Source organism: Varanus komodoensis, unplaced genomic scaffold (genome assembly GCF_004798865.1).
Source record: "Varanus komodoensis strain SLA01 unplaced genomic scaffold, ASM479886v1 scaffold59_3, whole genome shotgun sequence".
In the NCBI taxonomy this organism is placed as follows: Eukaryota; Metazoa; Chordata; class Lepidosauria; order Squamata; family Varanidae; genus Varanus; species Varanus komodoensis.
In genome coordinates this window covers 334,941-356,878 of record NW_025336222.1, presented here as the reverse complement: position 1 = coordinate 356,878, position 21,938 = coordinate 334,941, and the positions used below count along the sequence as shown (strand labels likewise).

At 36.9% G+C, this 21,938-nt stretch overlaps 1 protein-coding gene across 10 annotated transcripts; it reads left to right on the top strand.

The window, feature by feature from the left end:
* The first annotated feature begins 338 nt into the window (after window positions 1-338).
* Window positions 339-21,572, top strand: ZNF207 (zinc finger protein 207). Of its 10 annotated transcripts, XM_044449596.1 has the most exons (14): window positions 341-499; window positions 2,171-2,297; window positions 2,692-2,830; window positions 3,444-3,614; window positions 6,052-6,127; window positions 6,537-6,637; window positions 8,062-8,222; window positions 8,957-9,046; window positions 10,124-10,366; window positions 11,031-11,193; window positions 11,313-11,496; window positions 11,717-11,796; window positions 15,003-18,965; window positions 21,300-21,572. In XM_044449596.1, the coding sequence occupies exons 1-11, from the start codon at window positions 459-461 to the stop codon at window positions 11,471-11,473; spliced, it is 1,473 nt and encodes a 490-aa protein (XP_044305531.1). In that variant the 5' UTR covers window positions 341-458; the 3' UTR covers window positions 11,474-11,496; window positions 11,717-11,796; window positions 15,003-18,965; window positions 21,300-21,572. The 10 variants fall into 10 exon arrangements, with proteins under 10 accessions (XP_044305538.1, XP_044305535.1, XP_044305533.1 ...); XM_044449600.1 differs by having other exon boundaries at window positions 340-499; window positions 3,447-3,614; window positions 6,537-6,607; window positions 15,003-21,572; XM_044449598.1 differs by having other exon boundaries at window positions 340-499; window positions 3,447-3,614; window positions 15,003-21,572.
* The last annotated feature ends 366 nt before the right edge of the window (window positions 21,573-21,938 follow it).

The following is a 21,938-nucleotide window of genomic DNA, read 5'->3' as shown; positions in this document are numbered from 1 at the left end:
ATGCGTCTATTCACAGCTTAGCATTCATAGCATTACCGCCTGAAGCTTATTAAGACATGTTTAAAAGTGGAAGTAAATAACGCAGTGCTCGTTAGCACTAATTCTGGGGGAATCTGGATATCGGCTAGCGATTCTCAACACACGTGTTGACTAGCGAATGTCTCTGAACTCGCGGAAGCCCGCGCGCGGAGGCGACTAACTTGCCGTTCGCGCCGCGTGGCCGAATTACTCGCGTTGCGCGCTGGGCGCAGGGGAGGAAGAGGCAGAGCCGCGAGTGACGAAACAATGCGTGACACCGCCCCATCACACCCTCCTGCGCACTGCATTCTGGGAAGCTGAGGGTTTGGCGGCGGGCGGCCATTTTACGTCTGGCTGAAGACGAATCGCGCGCGAACTGCCTCTGGTGCCAGCGGCAGATCGTGGTTTAGTCTTATACTTTCTCTCGCTTAGCCGTCGTCATGGGACGGAAGAAGAAGAAGCAGTTGAAGCCTTGGTGCTGGTATCCTTTTCTGTTCGATGGGGCGGCCGGCCTCTCATTTGGGAGCGACCGGGCGGCCTGGTTTTCTCTTTCCTCTGGAGATGGAGCGCCCCGTGGCCTAATTTTGCTAGGCCGCGGTGCTGGTTCTTATTTTGACTTGTTTGTTGTAGCCTCCGTGCCTTTCCGGGGCTTGTTTAAATACTTCGTAGCAAGCCCTTGGGGTCGAATTGGAACTCCAAGTCTCTGACTTGAATCTACAGGAAATCAGCTCGTTGGGGTATTTCCTCAGCTCTCCCGTGAGGCCTTGCTCACAGCTTGTTCCATTTTAACGCGTCTGTGGTTGCCAGCGTTGCTGCGGTAGCTATGCCTTTAACAATAATTTGATGGGGAGGCGTTAAAAAAGTGATAATGTTTATGTATTTGAAAAACCTAACTTGTTAGCTTATGCACATCATGTGACTCCTCCGCAAGAGCAGGCCAGGCTATGTTGTCAGTCAAGCTAGCCATGTAGGTCTCTGTCTCTAGTTTTCCACGTTCGTGGTATTGCAGATGACCTCGTTCGTACCGATTTCAGAGGTTACTGTCATTATGTTTTTTAAAAAAAGGACTCTTTATGTTGAGCTGTTTCTTTCATCTTTTTTTCTGCTTTAGTTTTTCATATTGATTGGGAGGATGAATTTTATTATCCACATTTTTGGACTTTAAAAGGAGCAGGGGTAGAGAGGTTAATTAAATTATTCTTCATAGTATAATTTTTAGTTTCATTTCCTGTTTTCCCCTTTTGCCCCCGCTTGTCCTTTTGACTTTGAATAATAGTTCTGCGAATATAGCTAAGGTTGTACAGCATATAGAAGAGGATGATAGGACAGCAAGGGTTGGTAATCTGAAGTCTTCTCTGGTAGAGGGTATCAGTAGAAAAGGAGAAGTACATTTGAACTAGTAGTGAAATGAGAAAGTGAGAAGTTCAATTTGGCAGTTTCATTTCCATATTTAGTTTATGGTGATGTCTTATAAGGATAAAATATTTATTAAAATTAAAAACTTTAACCTACATATTTTCAAAATAGGATGCCAGTTCCAATAACACTTTTTTTGCTGTGGACACTATGAAACGTCATGTTAGAAATGAAAAAGAAGAAATGCAAAGGAAATCTAGTAATTTATGGTTATTGCCTAATCACATGTCATAAAATGCTTTTCTAGTCATTGTTACATTATTTTGAATCAGGTACCTGTATTAAAAGCAGATTGCAGCACATATATCAACAGGCAGTTCAATTCTAAGTAGTATAACTGTCTCAGTATATCTCTGACATGATTCACAAGTAATGCTTAATTGTGGTTTTGCCCCTCCTCCAAATCCTCCAATAGAGGTAAAAATATGGTAGGTAGCACTATAAATAATGACTGCCAGCTGAGCCACACCAAAACATCTGTTCTTCTAAAATTAAACTTAAATTCCCTTTCCTATCATATGCTATATAATGTGTAGCATTTCTTATAATTGTGTATGAGAATCTATAGCTGGATACCCACTTTATTGCATAATGGCATTGGCCAGTATGCTTAACATTCCTCCTTCCCAATAAAGTTGTATGTATATACAGGAATTAAACTGTAATTATGGGTGGTATGCATTTAATTTTAATGAATGTGTTGTAGGTTCATGTTTTCCTTAACAACTTGAAATAGGTATTGTAACAGGGATTTTGATGATGAGAAAATTCTTATTCAGCATCAAAAGGCAAAGCACTTTAAATGCCATATATGCCATAAGAAATTGTATACTGGACCTGGCTTAGCTATACATTGTATGCAGGTAAGTGTTCAAGTATATCCATGTGTTAATTGCTGTAAAACAATGTGAAGGTTTTTTTTTTTAATTTTTACATTCTTAGCAGTGTTTGAAAATAAAAATATTAAGCTTGTATTATTTTCAAATACTATTGCTGGATTCCAGAAACAGTTACAACAGTAAAGGCCTAATAGGGTGTTCTTTGATTGGGAAATAAACATAACTAGTGATCAGTATATGTGGGGAGCCAGTCTGTAAAGTTTTCCATATGGAAGTTTTCATTATAGAGGTGGAGGTCCTTATTGCTGGTGGCATCAAGTTTGTGGAATATCATCTCCAAAAGACAGAATGGGTTCTTCTCAGCTACAGGAGACCTACTGATATAGTAAATTTAATTGGTTCAATGGTCTTTGGTTAGGTACATAAAGAAACAATAGATGCTGTTCCAAATGCTATACCTGGAAGAACTGACATTGAACTGGAAATTTATGGAATGGAAGGCATTCCAGAGAAGGACATGGATGAACGGAGAAGGCTGCTTGAACAAAAAACACAAGGTAAATTGAAACCCTTTCTTTTCATCAGTATTGAGGCATTGCAACACTGTAATATTTTGATACAACAAACTTTCCAATGCATAATCCTTTTACTGTGAACAATTTAGAGTGTGATTTTCCAGTGATCCTATGAAATTGTTAAGACACTAAAATTTATATTTATGCACTCATCAGCTTACGCACGTTATTGTTAAGTATATGCAGAATACATGGTGACTCTGAAATACTTTTGATTGTTCTTAAAGTAATATACTTTTAAAGTATTATTTCATAGTGTTTTTAATTGTAACATTCTAGTCATGTTCTTTTTACATTAGATTGAAGCTAAATTTTAAGTCAGGATATTTTATCAAAAACTTCTTGACTTGATACTGTTCAGTTCTTGAGGATCCAATAATTGTCTTCAGAACAGTTTGATATGTTTGTGAAAAATACCTACTTTAAGTTTGGACTTAATATTTCACTATTTCTAATATTGAAAGGAGTTAATGAATATAAATATAAGGTATAACTCAATAAAGCTTTCTGTCTGAAGCAAAATTACAAGTGATTCCAAGATGGAATGTACCTATTTAGCAAATAATTACCATCTGAATGTAAACATCTTTTTCAGCAGAAAGCCAGAAAAAGAAACAACAGGATGATTCTGATGAATATGATGATGATGAATCTTCAGCATCAACCTCATTTCAGGCACAGCCTGTGCAACCCCAGCAGGGATATATACCACCAATGGCACAGCCGGGTTTACCTCCTGTGCCAGGTGCACCAGGAATACCTCCAGGTAGCTTGTTATTAAAGATGAAAATAATATGTATTGCTTATACTATAAATAATTGCAAATAATACAAAGAAACAAAATGTAAAGCATGAGAAATTGGACTTTCCATTTCTCATTTAACATTGAAATTTAAATAGATCCATCATAAAAACATTCAGTGATTGGTTTTATTTAGCTTAGTTTATTCAAATTATAGAGAATTGCTTTTATTTATTTTAGTTAGGAGATTTATAGGCCATTCATCACTGTCATCTGTTGTCAATGACTTTTAAAAGCCATTGAAATTCTCTGCATAGTATTTGCTCAAATTTTCTTAGCTATTGTAGCATATAATGCAACGTGATAGGATGTATGTTTATTTAGGAAAGTAAATATTCAGGTACATGATTTGTTTATAACCCTGTACACTGAGACAACAAAAGAGTACATTCTGGAAGAATTGTATAATAGAGCAGTAGAACATGGACTAAACCCCCTGTGCAACTACTTCCACAGATATTACATCATAAGGAGCTAACATTTGCTAGAGCTTGTTATGTGAAGTGTAGTCTTAGCTATAGGAAAATAATGTCCTGTTGATCCTTTGCAATTTGGTGGTCTTTTTCCTAATGGCAAATTATGGAGAATTTTTAGTGATCACTTCCCTATCCTAGTTTTAAGAGTGAATCATCTGATTAGTTTGGAGGCCATAGCTAGCTACATACTTTAAAGGATTCATGTATTGCCACAGTACTCTTGACAAGTCTATATTCTACCTGATCTCATTTGCTCACACCAGTGTTTCTTTAGGAATTTTAAAACAGTCATTTAATCCACACCAATACTGAATCATATTCTTAACTTCTGATTCAATAGGAAAGAGACCTCTTTCACCTCTCAACAGGTTTGCTGGTGTCTCTGAAGATAATGCAAGGGTTTTCTTTAACATCATTTCTAAAGTATTTCCAGTGAAACTGTACTTTCTTCTCTCCAAATCTCAGTTTCATAAATAGTGGGAATAATAAAATGCTTGTTTTAGCAGTTTCTTAAATAGGAAACGATTTAATAGGATGATGCTTAGAACTAAAACAATTACATAAATAACAATTGAAATCCTAAGTAGTTTTATACTAAACAGGAACACATTCCTGTTATATATTTGAGAGTTCCAAAATAAATCTTAGCAGAGGAGAGTGTAAGATTGCCCAGAAAACAGATAAACTTAATTGCATCAACAGAGACATCCCCTCCCCCCAAACAGTTCTGTATTGTTGTTCTAATTTAATAGTTCTTTAAGTGGAATATTTGTCTTTGGTATCAAAATCAAGTGCTTTGACTTTCCCTTTATTAGGTAGTGAGATATGCTCCCTTTAGGTGGATTGTTATAAAGTTGTTATGTCCACAGCACAATTGGGCTAGCTGCCAGACACCTTGATAGCCCTTAGCCTGTTGGGGCAGTTGGGTATTGGGCTGTCTGTCATTGAAGAGCTGTGCTTGGGCATAGTAGATACACGGGGAACAAACTCTATTTGAATTACAGGCATGCATTGAAATATTGAATTTAACGTACAATCTTATGGACACTTGACAGAGTCTGGAAGGTGGCCAGTCAAGTCTCCCAGTCTGGGGGGATGGGGGGTTTCATCTCCACTGAGGGTACCAAGACGATAGGGTGTAGCCTGAGGTAGTCAACAGAGCATAATCTCATCACATGCCTCCTACCTGAAGGCAGGAGGGTATTAGCAGGGCCAATAAGGAGTTCTGTTAAGGAAGTGATCAAGGAGGCAGTATGTTTGTTGGTCTTCTATCATACTAAGGGTGTCTCCCTATTGTGAAGGTACCCTGGTGAGGCCAGAAGGAGATAACTAAGATGCGACATTTTAACTAAAACACAGGGTAACTAGAGTAGCTGGCCATAGGATAATTCAAAATCTAGCTCCAATCTGTGAAACATGCTACAAGTGCTGTCCTGCCCTTGTGGCTGATGTGGAAAGAACTGCACCATCTGTGGTTCTGAGCTTGCAGGAGAGACCTCGGAAATGGACTTTTGGGGGAGTATCTTGGCATACTTTATTTGCTGCTTCCTCACACACCAGGGTGCCACACTTGATAAGGCCAAAATTGGCCATCTTAAAAGTGTTTTTCAGGATAGGAGTGCAGAAGTGACCTATGCTGCCATGTTCTTCCCACCATATATAGAATGCATGTAACCTTCTAAATTTAGGTTATGAGCAGTTTCTTTAGATTGTACCCTTAGTTACTTAAAAGAAAAACGTACGGGTAAAATCCAGCAGATGATAGTAATGGAAACTTTTTCCATGGTTTAGCTGTGTTAGTATATTAAGAGAGATTTCATGAGCTTTCAAAATATTTTTTACAGAACTAATTGGTGGTACTGCAATTTTATATTGATCAGGTATTGTCTCCAATTTCAATAATTAACTAGAATTTTGATTTCTAGGTATACCACCATTAATGGCAGGTGTTCCTCCAATGATGCCAGGAATGCCTCCAGTGATGCCTGGAATGCCACCTGGGTAAGTTTTAATATGTGGATTAATAGTATGATCCATACCTAAGCAAACACGCATCACAATTTCACATCTGTGTTATATCCCCAGCCTTGGAACTATTTTTTAAAGCTGCACAATAATTGTATACAACTTTCACAGGCATAGAGGAAGTGTTGAGTACAGGCTGCCACATCACTTCACTCTGATTTTGCCTTCTGGCCTCAGAAGATATGGAGAGAGTTGAGTGACAGCTCTCCATGCTTTGAATTAAGTCTAGAAGGTATGGAATGACACAGGCAGGGCTGTCACAGATGGCTACTGAAAGCAGGAATTTTCATTTCTCATAGATGAAAATCCTCAGATGACCTTGATAATCATACATCAGCATTTTTATAGTAGGTTCCAATTTCATGCCAATCTTTGTATTACCTAGGATGATGCCGATGGGTGGCATGATGCCTCCAGGGCCAGGAATTCCACCTCTCATGCCTGGTATGCCACCAGGTAGGTCAGGAGTGACGAATCCATACTGTGGTGAGAGTTACTTAATTTTGTTTTTAAACTGGTTGCTATAGTTGCTGTGCCCAAACTGCAAGGATACAAAGTGACACATAGATGCAATGGTAGTACACTTTATTTTTATAACAATTGAGATTGCTTGTACAGGGAAAAAACCTGCACTGTGTAGCTTCTTTTTAGAACTTCAGCATGTAGCAAGGAAAACTAACTGAGACTTGGTTCTGGCCAAGTTTTTCCCTGGATTCTGCCAACAGATTCTGAGTAACTAGTATAACTGCATGGTGCAGTATTTTCATTATCTCAAATTGATTTGCAACACAGATGGTGGTAAATGAGAATGATTTTATCTGACTCATGGTTGCCAGGGCCAATCTTCCCACGGGGCCAAAATCCAATGTATTATCAGAAGAAATTGCTATGTTAGTGGACCTCTGCTGCATATTTGGTTACATAAGCAGTAGTGGACCACTCAGTACACACAAGACCTTTAAATGGTTCACCAGTGGAATTCTAGTTGGATACTCCCTGTGCACCTACTTAAGTTTTACTTATATTTGAGTTTCATATACCAAGGTGTAATCCTTGTTCTACTCAGGGAGATTAAATTTCACATTTAATCTAACTGTTAACAGCTGATCTTCCTAGTTATTGAGTTGTGTTTCTGCAAGGCTATATTAATCAGCAGCAGGACTGCTTACAAAAAGTGCCTAACGTTTAGTAAATACTGTACAAAGCTTTAAAAAAAGCAAGGCAGTCCCTCCCCACGTACTTACAATCTAAGACAGAACAAAAAGAATAGAATGGGAAGAGGAAGAAAGCTAGCATATTTATGTTTCTTGGTTACATTCTCTCAGCAATATTACTTCGTCCATACTGGTGACCTTTCCTGCTTTAAAATACACATATACAAGCAACAAACCAAAACGTTGGTACCTAGAGGATGGCATATACTGTTACAAATTTGCTCTAAAATTAGATTTGATAACTCTGGTTCCTTATACCTTACAAGCTTTTCTGGCTGTTCCCTGTTAGAAAATAGGTTATTGTTATTCATTTAAAGTGTTTAATCTTCTCTCCAGCTGAAAAAGGCTTATATGGAGATTTACAAAAATCAATAGTAAATCCTTGCTCTCAGCCTTACAATCAAAAGACATGATACAAAAAGGATTGGAAGGGAAGAAGAATAAAGGACAGTCAAGCAGAAGGTAGTGGTTTTCTAGGTGGTCTTTATGGTAGGGAGGAATGAAGTAGGCTCCCTGCAGCCACTCCTCCTGGCTTATTTATAAGGTTGATTTCCCACTTGTCATGATGATCTTCCTTGGTCCTCCAGCTGATGGATGAGGCAGGAGTCTTCCGTCTTACAGTAATGTATGAGGAAAAAATTTACATGTAGTGATAGTAATTTTCGGAAAAGTACCACCAGAATAATTCTGTTATAGGTATGCCTCCACCTGTTGGTCCTCGCCCGGGTATGCCTCCCATGACACAAGCACAGCCTGTGACTGCACCAGGTGTTCTTAACAGACCTCCAGCTCCTGTCATCGCAGCACCAAATCCTCAGCCTCCGGTTACTAAGCCACTTTTTCCAAGTGCAGGACAAGTAAGGGTTTTGTTTAAAAAAAAAAAAAACCAATTTAAAATTACTTTGTGTTCTTTTCATATGTAAGTTGCATTAGCCAATTAGAGTGCAGGAATATTAATAGTATTCCACTGAGGTTGTGAGACAAATTACTTAGTATTTTTCTTATGTTATTTTGGATTTATTATACAGGTTTGTAAATGTACACATGCTGCCTTTCCTTCATCACCTGCACTCTTTCCTAGTGAGGAACTAGCTCAAAAGGAAAATGGGTTTTTGTATTTTTCTTGCAAAGGAATACGTATAGCTGAAAGTTGTTAGCAGGTGCTCAGGAACATATTCTCTTATTTAGTTAATTACCAATTTAACATCCTCAAGTATGAACTCCTGTTCTCATTAGAAAGAATCGGTGAGTGAATATATTCGGGAGTGTATTCCTGCACTGATTATTTTTAGTATATTCCATCCTTTTTTATTCTAGTCAAATCTTTACTTGCTATTTACCAGAGTGGAATGGTCTGCGTGAGAGGTTCATGTCCTCTACTGCTTAATGGGATTCATTGTAAATGAGTAAGTCTTTGGTACTTGTCTGACTTGCAAGCAGGATGCAGAGTTCTTCATAATGTATTTGTTGCATTTTGCACTTCTGCAGGGAAGAGACTCATTTACAAAATTGATCCAGGATCCATATTTTTGGTTATTTTTCACGCATTTATTTGGAGACTGTTTACTGTTTCCTTTCTTTTATGCTACAGATGGGGACACCTGTCACAAGCTCAAGTACAACTTCATCCAATTCAGAACTGTCAGCACCTTCTAAAGCTCTGTTTCCTAGCACAGCACAAGTACGCAGGAAGTTGCAGTTTAAAATTGCTTTGCTGGTTAACCCTTTAGACCGTTATGTAAACTTTAAAATGTTCTGCCTAAACATTTTCAGATACTTGTGAATTCCTGATTATGTTTAGCTGTTCACCCCAATTTGAAATTATTACAGTTTTCTTTTAACAAACCACACATGTTATTTGGGTTAAAAAGAAAAGAAAAGAAATGAAAGATTCTACATTGTGGCTCTAAAGGGTTAAAAAGGGAGCATGAAAGCAGTTAAGTGCATTTTAGTGGGCAGTGGGTTTACCTGATGCATGGTTTCTATTTTCTAGTTTATGCTGTTAATTCTGATGCATCATGATAAATGTAAGAAAATGGCAAAAATGGTATCATATGCTAAATCCAAACCTACCTAGCCCTGGTTTGGAGTTCAGTGATTAGTCCAAGATATGTGCTGTTTGCTTGTCAAAGCATTCTCTCATAAGTGAACCTAAGAGCTCTCTGATACATGAAACTAAGTAAAAGCTTTCAAGTAGTAATATTTTTTCCTCAGTGTAAACAAATGCATTTTAGGAAAGGGAACTAGCACAGATTATAAATGACTCTTTGAAATGTCTACTATGTTTTTATGTAGAGAATGCTTTTAAATTTATTTGGTTGAAATATTAGAAATTTTGACATTAGTATTCTTACCAAAAAAAACCCCTTCTAAATACTCTAATTCTGTCTGAATGCTAACTTACCTAATATGATTCAAAACTAAAAATTGCTAGATTAGCTTAATTACAAAAATACAATTTCTTAGTAAAAGCAATCTGGAGAATATTTTTAAAATGAGTGTATTGTGCGAAATTATTCCAAAAGGGCAGCAAGAAATGTATATGCAGTTTGTTTTGCTTCTGTTGGTGTTTTGATCTACTACATTCAGAGTTTGGTGTGTGTGCTTTTTATTTTTTACAGTTTGCTTTTTTATGTGAGAAGACTAAACTTTTACTTTCGGCTACTTTAGCTTTGCCAAATAGACTATAATACTGCAAAGGTTAGTAGTTTTGCATTTTAAATAGTATTGTACTTACACTTCAACTTTGTATTTACAGGCTCAGGCAGCTGTTCCAGGTCCAGTTGGTACAGATTTCAAACCTTTGAATAATGCACCTGCAACTACCACAGAACCCCCAAAACCTACATTCCCTGCTTACACACAGTCTACAACTTCAACCACTAGTACAACAAACAGTACTGCAGCTAAACCTGCTACATCTATAACAAGTAAGCCTGCTACACTTACAACAACCAGTGCAACCAGTAAGTTGATCCATCCAGATGAGGATATATCATTGGTAAGTTAAATAGGATTTTTCATTGCTATATACATTTTTTCACAAATAGCTGTACACTCCTCAGCTCATTCCCTAAAAGTTTAGAATTGCTAAATTTTGTAGTATATATTTCTCAGAGTATTAAAAATAGGTTCAAACCATTTTATAAAGCAGATTTGGAACATAAAAACTGTACTGGATCAGAATAGAGATCTCTCTAGTCTAACACTCAGTTCTCTCAAAGCCTGACGAGTTGCCTGTGGGAAGCCCATCTCAGGAGTGCAATAGTACCCTTTTACATGTATTCCCTAGCAACCTGTACTCAGTTACATAAATAACAGTACAGCTGTGAATATGAGTCATAAATTATTTTTCAACCAAAGTAGAAAACAGTAATATAACATTTCCTGATAGCTCATTTTATGATATATAGGTTATAATTATTTTGTTAGTTGCAAAGTTGTGCCTGACCCATCATGACCCCATGGGCAACATCATAATTATTAGACCTAATAATTATTACACTTCAATATAAATTTCTTTAACATTTATGTGGAAGTGTTCACTGTGTGGATTTCCTTTATTATAGTAACCTCTTGAATGCTGTCTGAGCTATATTTGTGCCTCAGAATGACTCATTTTGAGCTCAAATTGATCATGCTTGGTTCGTGTCTTTTCTTCATAGGAAGAAAGAAGAGCACAGTTGCCTAAATATCAGCGTAACCTCCCTCGGCCAGGGCAGGCATCCATGGGCAATCCACCAGTTGGACCAATTGGAGGTATGATGCCACCACAACCAGGAATTCCTCCTCAGCAGCAAGGAATGAGACCTCCAATCCCACCTCATGGTAATAACTCCTAAGCTTAAACTTGTTGGGCATGTATTTAATTTCAGAATTCAATAACTTCAGAAACATTATTGCTTAAAGATGGTTGTAATTGTTGTCTTTTGCATTTTGCATTGTAGGTCAGTATGGTGCTCATCACCAGGGCATGCCAGGATATCTTCCTGGTGCAATGCCTCCATATGGTCAAGGGCCCCCAATGGTGCCTCCTTACCAAGGTGGACCTCCTCGACCTCCAATGGGAATGAGACCTCCTGTAATGTCGCAAGGTGGCCGCTACTGATGCTACTACAAACGCTCTAATAGGTTTGGAGATTAAACCTTTTCTCATCTTGTGCTGTTAATATAGCCAAGCTTCCATCAATTAAAACTTCGTTGTGACTTTTAGAAAAAAAATATCTTTCCACATACAAGGAACTGTTGGACATTCTTATTTTTCATGGGAAAATTTATTTAGAATAATAAACAGAACTTTCCCTGATGTTGCAATTTATACTGTATGGCTTCTTTTTCATGTTTCATCTAGGTTTTTAGAAGTGAAGTATAGTAAATATGGTTCGTTAAATTGTGAAGGCGCTGGAATTACATGAACATACCATCTTAAAGGCAAGTTCTGTAATCTTACGTTGCTGTTCGTACAATGATGCCTTCACAGCACTTCAGGTGCTGTTGGACTTCATGTCCCCAACAATAGTTTGGTGAGGGCTTGTAACTGTTACCATCTCCTTGTACACTTAAGTCTGAATGTGTAACAATATTTAATGTATTTAGAGTTCCTCCTGTTGCAGGGTTTATTAAATTTACCCACTAAGTTCATGTGATTTTCTGTACTGTTTAACTTCATTGTAATAAAATGAAAGAAAAAAATTGTCTTTTTATTCATGACCAGCCTGTGGACAACTACCTGAAGGTTTGTACTGGTGCATGCTATAGTAGTTTGTGGTATAATAAACATAAATTTCCTGATGTTACATTGATATATTCTGAATTATTTGAACTCCAAAGTTACTACTTATGCTATAGCACACTCTTGAACAATTAGGCATAGACCTGTACACTTATTAACCAGTTGCAACAAATTTGTAAGAATTGGTGTGTTAGAGGTAGTCATCTTTTTTTTCCTGGAAGGTAAAAGCATTCTTTATTCCTTTCTTAGACTTTATCATAGCTCGTTCTATTATAAGATAGGTGTGCCATACATTTCTTATGTATAAATGTGCTTCTACTCAGCAAATTTTATTGTAGAGCACATTTCTTGGTCTGGCTTCAGATGATTCTTAGCACTGTTTCTGCCTCATGGGAAGGACCTCAAACTACTTAATCTAAGATTTTACAAAGCTTAGGTGCAAGAACAGTGAAGCATTTGCTTTTGTACTGAGAAATCCACCATAGGGTTTTATAGTTAACTTAGGAGCTGGAAAGGCATCGCTGCTTCTGAAGGTCAAAACGCCTGTAGGAAGTTGGGTATAGGAACAATCTGATTAAAACTGACAGCTGAAACCACCATACACAATTAACCACATTACATGACATAATTACCAGACTGGAAAGGCTTATATGCTTATACAGCTGCTTAAGATCGTGCTGTAAAATGTACTAGAACACTGGGGAGGTTTGAGCTGTTCCTTTAACTAGATTCAGTCCCCTTACTAGATTAGTGGGATAAATTTCCTAGAGTGGATGAGCAGCTGTTGCATTCCAGTTAAAGGGCATGGGAGGTTTTGCCCAAGTGCATTGGGTCTTCTTTTTACTTAGTGTATTTGGTACTCTCCTTTTGCATTAATTCTGGATTTTAGCAAGATCATGTATCTGCATGAGAGCTCTGGGTAACAAAATTCACTTGGGTATTCTTTCCTCCTTCACTTAATTATAAAAGCAGTTTCTGCCATTGATATTTTTTCTCTACCCACCCTCTTTCTGCTCATGGGAATTGTACTTGTTAATGCCACTGATTGTAATGTATAAATTGTTACTGGTTCACTTAGTAGTTTGAAACAGTCTACTTCAATCCTGTTGTTTGCTATTTGAAAATGTGGTAGTAATGGCTTAGTTTTCTATAGTGCTTTCCATACATGCTTTTTATAAATAATGGTCACAATTTTCAAGCTTGTAGATGTCCAAGTATGTCCTGCCTTCTAGAAATTCTGGCATTATGGTTTTCATACATTATTTTAATTTTAAATTAATCATTTTTGGATTATTTTGCCAAAGTAACTGCATTAAACATTAAGCAGCATCATTCACACTTCTAATATGCATTTTCTGTTGTTTGGCTACTCATTTCCCACAGAGTATTCCAAAATATGCAGTCACTTTCACCGTTCACTAATTACTTCACCCTTTGTACTGCTGAGCTCTTTCTTTTTGCCCTGAGATTGCCTTAATACAAATTATACATCTCCATTGACCATGATCCAAAGAATTGATATGCTCATAAAACTGAGAATCTGGAGTACATGTGGAACTTGCTTTGACCTTATTTTCATTATAAATCCCTCTATTGAAGAGGCAAGCAACTCCTCAGTTTAAAAGTAGCTTATCCAGCTCTGAGTCAATGGTATGAATGCAGTTTGTAGGGGGTATACCTCTTTGGATCTTGGTCATGTGCTTGTATGAGCATATTTTTCTGATCATGTGGCTGTGCCTTAGGATTCTCCCCTCCCCCCAAAAAAATCTCTGGCAAGATTAAACAAAAACTTACTTTGTTCATCCAGTGGGATACCTCTGATGATGATGTTCGAAAAGACTAGAGAGGGTTGCCTGTGTAGTGTGCTTGCATTACCGGTAATTGGATTGTATCTTAGTGGAGAGAGTCTTTCTGGAGTCAGTAAGTCCTTTCATTCTCTCCAAGAGGCAGAGCTGTTGCAGTGTTTTCAGTAAAGGTGGAAGAGCACAACCCAGTTTGTTTTGCTTCCATTGAGAAACCTATTGGAATAACTATGGTCAGGGTATAGTCAAGGTTTTTATGTTAAACTTAATTTTGTAGGAATCAAAATTCTGAATCAGATACTTACTTTGAACAAGATATGTTCTACTCATCTACAGCCTAGATTCAGAAAGTACAGGAAACCTTGGTTTCCCACTATGAGAATGACTCTCAGGCTCATGTATGCCTTCTATCTCTTCCTCTTTTGTGCCTACAAGGAGGCATTGAAAAGCTGATCTTTAACCACAGTTTGCCATAATGTCCAAATCTGGGGAAGTAGGATTTGTTTAAATTATAGTTAGAGAAAATCATGGTTTGTTCAAAAGCATTCACTTGGTTTGTAGTCACAAAAGCAGGGGGAATGTGCAAGGCTGTATCTACTCCTAATGGGAAATCAAGGGTTTTAAAAACATTTGAACCTAGTTATACTGAGAAATGTACTACAGCATCTTCATTTTGAATATGAAATATTTTAATAAGCACATACTTCTGACATGTTAAAATAAGATTTTTACTTAATACCATTGTCTTAATAACTGTACTGGTCTAGCTACTAAATAAGAGTGCTGTAAATTTCCTGAATATCAGATGGGATATCTAATGTCTTTAACTTTTACTAGATTAGCTGAAAATATTCTATCACTGATAGGGGAAACACCTCTGTCAGAGAATTATATAGCAAGGGCTAAACTGTAAGGTGAGCGCTCATGTTGGATTTTCACCCTCATACATTGATTTACAAATTCCATATCTGATTTGTGTGGAGCTAAAACCATGAGACCAAACCTTTGCGTGATCATTGGAATTTTGTTAATTTTGATTGCATGTCTTTTTAACTTAATTGGGTTGTGTTTTTCTAAAATTCAAATTTTTCTTCTTCCTATAGCCCTGCCATAGGACAGGCTGAGGCAGAGTCTCAGTGTTGCCCTGTTCAGTCTGAGGCAAGTGGGATTTATTTTATTCATTCTAGGGGCTTTCACAGCTTTATAGCTGTTGGATATTTATGTCCCCAAACTTGCAGCAAGTTTGGTGAAGGCTCCTACCTTTAATTTAATTTAGGATTTTTATAATCTTTTCATGGGCTCTATATTAATATTGACATTCTGGCTTGTGTGTGCTCAATTAACTGTTAGAAATCTTGAAATGGGACACTTGCTGTTCAAATATTCTTGTTTCAGTCCTCCAGTCACCTTCCCCTCTGAAACATGGTGTGGTGATGCTGTCTTTTAACAGTGAGATGGACATGCCTTTGAAATGGTGTCATGAATTAAAAGAAGTTCAAGAATTCTGTTGCCTGGATTAATACTGTTTTTTAAAAACCCATGTTATGATTAATTTTCCCCTTGACACATGCCTCTATAGTCTGCTTCACCTAAATTTATGAAATAATGTTCAATGGTTTATCATAAGGAAATATTAATGTAGAGCCTGCAGAGTGGAGGAAAATGCAGATGGGAGTTTTGTAAGATGGGAAAATGTTTAGTAGGAAACAATTTTATCAGCCTATCTTGAGAGGTATTTAAAGACCTTAATATATGCAATATTTATATGCTCTGGAAAATAAACATTCACATTTGGGAATTTTACTGTTTTAATAATGTTTCATTATCAAACTTGTGCTGAGTTCATATGAAAAAACTTCAGCAACTGTATAGTAAAGGATGTAAAACTCTGAGGAATGTTGATTAAGATTTCTATACAAATTATGTCTGCCTGTAGCAGCAACCCCTGAAACAAGTATAGTTATCAAAGAAGAATACACAGGATCTTCAAGACACTGAGATTTTCTGGGTGTCTCTTCAGTTGCCCTCGCAGATCCTCAAACTGCTTCTTAAACTCCACTTAGTTTTGAAATGTTTGGGGGTTTGGCATGAGAGCTCTTTCGAAAGGGAAAATCTGAGAAAGTACCATGTGCACACTGGTTTTATTTTTCCTTTAGAGTCTTCTCACTCAATCCTCAAACTGTTTTTTTGCCCTCAAGAACTGATTATTTTTCTTTCTTACCTAGAAATGTCATCTGTATCTTGTAATTTCATTGATGCACTCTTACAATATGCAGGACTACCTGTGTCATGATAATTAGCGCAGTCACCTTTCCCTTTCACTCCTCTCTCTGTCACACATGGAGAACCCTTTGTGGGCTTCTAACTTTCTAATGAAATTGTAATCTTGACTAATGTCTGGAAAGTTAAGTATGATTGCCTCACGATTGAACATAAACTGCATTCAACTCACTATTCAGTGAGTTGTCACTGTTGGACCCATAACCCCTGATACTTAATGGAGAAGATGGACACAGCTCTACAGGACAAAATAAACCTAAACAACTTTACATAAATATTGAAATCTATGCATAAATCAGTGCATTTTGTCCCTTAATAGCTAGCTTGTTGAAATACGCTGTATTACTGAAGAGACTTGAAATATAGAAGGGTTCTACTCATGGCTTCTGTTATCTTTGAAATATCCATGAGAAAAATAGCTGATGTTCTAGAATACCTTTATTGTCACCATATAATAAAACTGATACAGAAATGTGTGTCTTGATCTAAATGCATGATTTTAAACAGTCATCACTTTATATATAGGAGAAAAGTTCTTTAGTATTGAATAACCACTTTATTGACACTTGACCTATGTTTTATGACCTTCAGCTAACATCCAATTAGTTTTCCTGGCCTATGTTTTCAAACAGTGTTTGTGGTTGTAATGAGAAGTGAGAGATGTGTTGAATGAATGAATGTGCCTATTCAAACCAAGAGTATGTAACACTTTTGCAAAGGTGATCCTATACATTTTATGGATTTTCTTGCTAAGCTTTTGACTTAGAGATTTATAAAATAAGCATTTCCCTCCAGTAGAGATATTTTCTAGGGCTTTTGAATAAACTTCAGTAATAGCATCTCAGGTGGCTCATGGGATGTTGAACCTCATTCATTCTGGTTTTAAAATGAAATGTTTGGCTATTTTTTTAACTTGAGTTTTAGATGTAATAGAATTTAGATTTAGCCACTGTCCTGTAAAATACATTGTAGGAGTGTTTGCTCAGATTTTAAAGTTGTTCTGCCCCCACAGAACTTCAAAATGCTACCCAAACTCTCATGTTGAAAAAAGCTATTCTGGGATTTTGTACACTAGCAATTCGAAAGGCAACTGTCATTGGTGCCCATGTGGTATTCCCTCTTAATGCCCAACTTAACTTTTAAAAGCTGTATTTTTCAATGTTTCAGCAGCAGTTTGAGAGTTCTATGTGGACAGCTCTAGAATGGAAATACCTTTGAAAAGTTTGTGTGTACCCAGATGCCATACACACATATTTGCATTGCTGTTTTTAAGGTTTTATTCTTAACACACCCTGGCTTGAAGTTACAAAGTAGCATCATGTGTTAGTATTTTGTATTGTTTGTATTATTTGAAACTGAGCGGAAATTTGTTACAGTGTGCTGGCAAGACTTGATTTCCCCTTCATTCCAGGCCAGACTGCTGCTATTAGAGGCGCTTAAACTTCATGTGAAGCTTATTCATGGTGCCCCCCCGTGTGGATCTGAGGAGAATATGTCAAATGTTTTGAAACTTTAGACTAGTATGTATCATAGTTACAGATCTAGTTAGCTTTAGCAATGCAATGCTAGTCACCAAACAGTCTGATAATGTAAAGCAGCACTGATTTTGGCTGCTCTAGCTAGATTAAGCACAATTTCCTTTAAAATTGTATGCACCTGTATCTACTAAAGGATGTGTATTGTCACAGTAAATTGCACAATCACTTCAGACATCTTGCTGAATAACATGCAGTTACACTGTGTTGGTTAAAACGAATCTGTCTCAACATAATTAAGTGGAATAAAGGAATTATTACTAGAACAGAAACATAAGCTTTGCACCTCATGTTATGCAAATGTTTTCTGCTGCTTTTTGAAAGATAGTTTTAGAAGGCCCTATTCTAAAGTTAAAGTGAACTCTTATGTTAGCGGGTTCTTCCCCCTTCCACACAACCGTTTGTTGATCTCTTGCTTTTCATTTCATATCCTGAGAAGACATTTTAGGAGACTCATGCTGAAATGGAACATAATAGCATTTAATCTACTTTCACTTTTTTTACTTCTAAAAATGGAATATTCTCGCAATTGGAATGTCTCACTGCACTGTTGCCACACAGAACTGGTAACAGATATCTGTAATGGAGTGTACTGATCAGTGTAAAAAATGTGTTGAGGATAGTCTAGTGTAACCATAGACCAAAGAAGTAGTTTCTTTCCTTAAAGAAAAACTACAAAGGCACAAATGTTTTTTCTGATTGTTTTGGATCATTGATATGTGCCTGGCAAACTTTGCTTTCAAAATGCTTTATTTATACTTTAGTGCTAAAACTGTAGCTAGAGTTCTGTTTAAAATAGCAACTTGACTGTTTAGTTCAGATTTCAAATACGGTGCTCATACTCTGCCTTAAATAATCACTACTGACTCATTAAACATTTCAGGGCTCAGTTATCATTGCTTCTTTTGACTATTAGAAGTGATGCAAGAACAGAAACCCAATTTTCACTGAAATCCTTGAAGGAACTACATGCCTTATTTGGTGACTCACACCACAGCCACTTAACAGGCTGGTTTCAATTGTCAGTTTCAAGGAAAACCTAGGGGTGTAAAGGTTTTTGATGGGGGGGAGGTCTTTTTGGTTTTCAAATAAATGCAAGAAATTGAGTTTGGATTTGACATATAAGACTAAATTATGATTAAGATCCTTTTTGGTTTAATATAATTTGTGTTTTTGTTGACTAGCAGCAGAATTTCAGCATTTGCTACTTACTGGTAGAGAAGAAAAAAACCCACAGCACTGCCAGTACAGGTTAGTTTAATCTGTAAGTACCTGATGTTTGTTTGAAATCCTGTACTACAAATACCATGTTAGTACATGAGGATGGAGCCATGTGTAATCTGAAGAGGGTCACATCTTGCTACACCTGAAAGTAAGAAATATACCCAGGCTCCTATTTAGAAAGAAAAGAGATATTATAATAAATAACAAAGTTGGGGTTAGTATATAGTTGCACTCTAGTGAGAACTGCAGCAAAGCACTTTTAAATGGACAATGATTTGACTAAGTTCAATTCAGAAACCTGAGTCTTGTGGGGTAAATTGGAATTTTTGGCATTACAAAACAGGAGTAACATTCTGAGTCTTTCTTCTTAGCAGTCCTTACAAACCCCCATTGGCACAACTTTGTCAACAGATGAGCATATCTTTGCTATGATGGGTATTTACACTATTCCTCTGAAACTCTTGGCCCTTGAATCTCAACACCTCAGAGTGTAGAAAATTCTGCTAGGTAGTCTCTTCTTTTCAGCTGGTTCTGAATATCCAATATTATTTGTCTCAATTTTCTTCTTTTGTTCTTGTTTCTCCTGTTTGTAGTAGTAGATGATGTGTTTCTGTAGTGCTGCTAAACTGGTGGTTTGTGCACAAATGTAGTTGCATCATATTAGAACTGCATGTTTCTGTATCTTTAATTTTCTGCTGTTATATATAGCCAACTTAGTTGTGGAACTTCTTAAATGCTTAAAAAACTGCTCTGAAAGTAGCACACTAAAGCTGTTGGCAGACATTAAGGCATTTTAAGTAAAGTTGAGTACTGGCCGCATATAAGAGTAGAAATATCAGTTGTCTCACTAGTTCTGGGAATATTTTTGGCCTCTTAATTGTTCCATTTTTATGAAACCCACTGCTGCCTCTATTCTTTTGCAGTCTCCATATTAATACTAGTTACATGTTACATGCAGAGAGTACTGGCTGTTCAATAACTATGAAACTTCTCTCCTTAGAATTACTGAAGTCTCTACCTGAGCAGCTTTAGAATGCTTCTTAAGACCTTCCTGTTTGAGCTTTTTCTGTGGGGTTGGGTTTGGGGTTAAATAGGCAGAATGAGGAATTGTTCTATGAGGAATCATTTAATTTTATTCTGATAATTGGTTATTTGAGTGGTATTAGTTGCATTACCTCACAATCCTTGGGCTGGAGTAAGCTGAGGCTGAAAATAATGTTATTGCTGTCATCTTATGAGAGACTAAATCTATGTCATACCTACAGCTATATGAGACTTAATTAAATGCTTCACAAAGCTACACTAAATGAACAAAAGTTAAGTCTGTAAAACTAGCTGCACTTGCTCCATAGTAAATATGGATGCATATGCCAGAAGAACCCTCCCATTATGAAAAGCCTATTTAAGCTAGGGTCCCCTTCAGAATATATGGAAGTTCCTCATTCTTTTATTTCTCATTTCAATTTCTCTTGTTGTCAAGATTGAATAATTGATAGTTTGCCATAGGGCTGTATAAATTTGGGCAGAAGCAGAACAATGATACCTTTTCACCATTATCATCCCTCAGCTTCAGTTAATTGGGGCATCATGCTGAAAAAAATTACATTGCCCAGGATGAACTTTCCAGAAGAAACCGTGAACATTCAAAAGCAGTCTTTCATTTAGGAGACCTTTTCTTTAATACACTAACACAATGTAGTGTAAGAGGTATTTGTCTGAGGAAACATGATGACTCACTTGGATCCAGTTCTCCTTCCTTTATTTTAAACTCCCCTTATTTTAACTATTCTTTTTTAACGTGTGAATGAGTGTGTGATTGTCACCAGGATCCCAGTTTCTTAGAAAACTAAGCATCTAGCTGACTCTTGTGAGAAGTAACATCAGCATGTTTTGGTCATTTCAGGAAAGCAATTTTCTGAGTGGAGATGAGGGTTATTGCTTCATACAGACTCATAATGGCACAGTTAGGCACTAACTTTGAACCAGGATCACATTCATATTAGGTGTTATTTGTGGGTATTGATAGTTTCTGAATCAAGGGCATTTCAGCACTGTTATGCTTATCATACTGCTGATGACATTGATATGACCATGCGCATTTTGAGTAACCAAACTTTATTTATTTGGTTTGGCACAGCAACTTTAATTTTCTAGAAGAGTACACACTAAACATTTGGGCCTGTTGATATTTTATATATTTGTAAGCAGCTCTACATGGTATGAAGTGGCTGTCTTGTCCTGCGTATTGCAGCACAGGTGCTTTGCTAGTAAGTTAAGTGTCTCACTGAAGAAGTTTATTGTCAAATCAAGTACAAGAAACTGTGTAATCTTACTCTGATTTTATGAATGCAACTTATGCAGTTCTGCAGACACCAGCAGTGACAGAAAGGGAGGCATCTCATTTCAGATGCAACAAATTGGTAAGTATCTAGTTCTTCGATGCTTCTTGTCCATAAATGTTTGTAGTTTCACTCATGTAACATTTTGCTGATGAGAGTAACATAGAGGAGATGTGAAGACAACTTGCTTATATATTTTCCAGGCATGATTCTTTTTCTGAATAAACATTCTCATCTGTACTTAAATTAAGCTGTGTACCTTCCTTTTCTAAATTAAATTTTGAATCATAGCAAATTACTGTGCCTGTGTGTTCTTCATCCCATTTGATCCTGGAATATTTGCATAGAATTCTTCATAGAATTAAATGTCAAGGTTTTGTTTTCAGTTGAAAAAGACTGATAAGGCTATTTTTAAAGCCATTTAGCTTGCAGTGCTGTGCAAACTTGAAAAAGTAAATCCATTGAGTTCAGTGGAACTTACTTAGAGGTGAACTTGAATAGGCATCAGTTACATAACTGAGGAGAGCCAGGACATTATATTTGATCTAGAGCAATGCTTAGTGGAGTACGGCTCACACAAGAGGCAGCGGGCAGGGAGGTGATTTTTATGATAATTCCTTTGCTGTGCCTCTTGAAAAGCTGCTTTGGAGGGCTGGAGTAG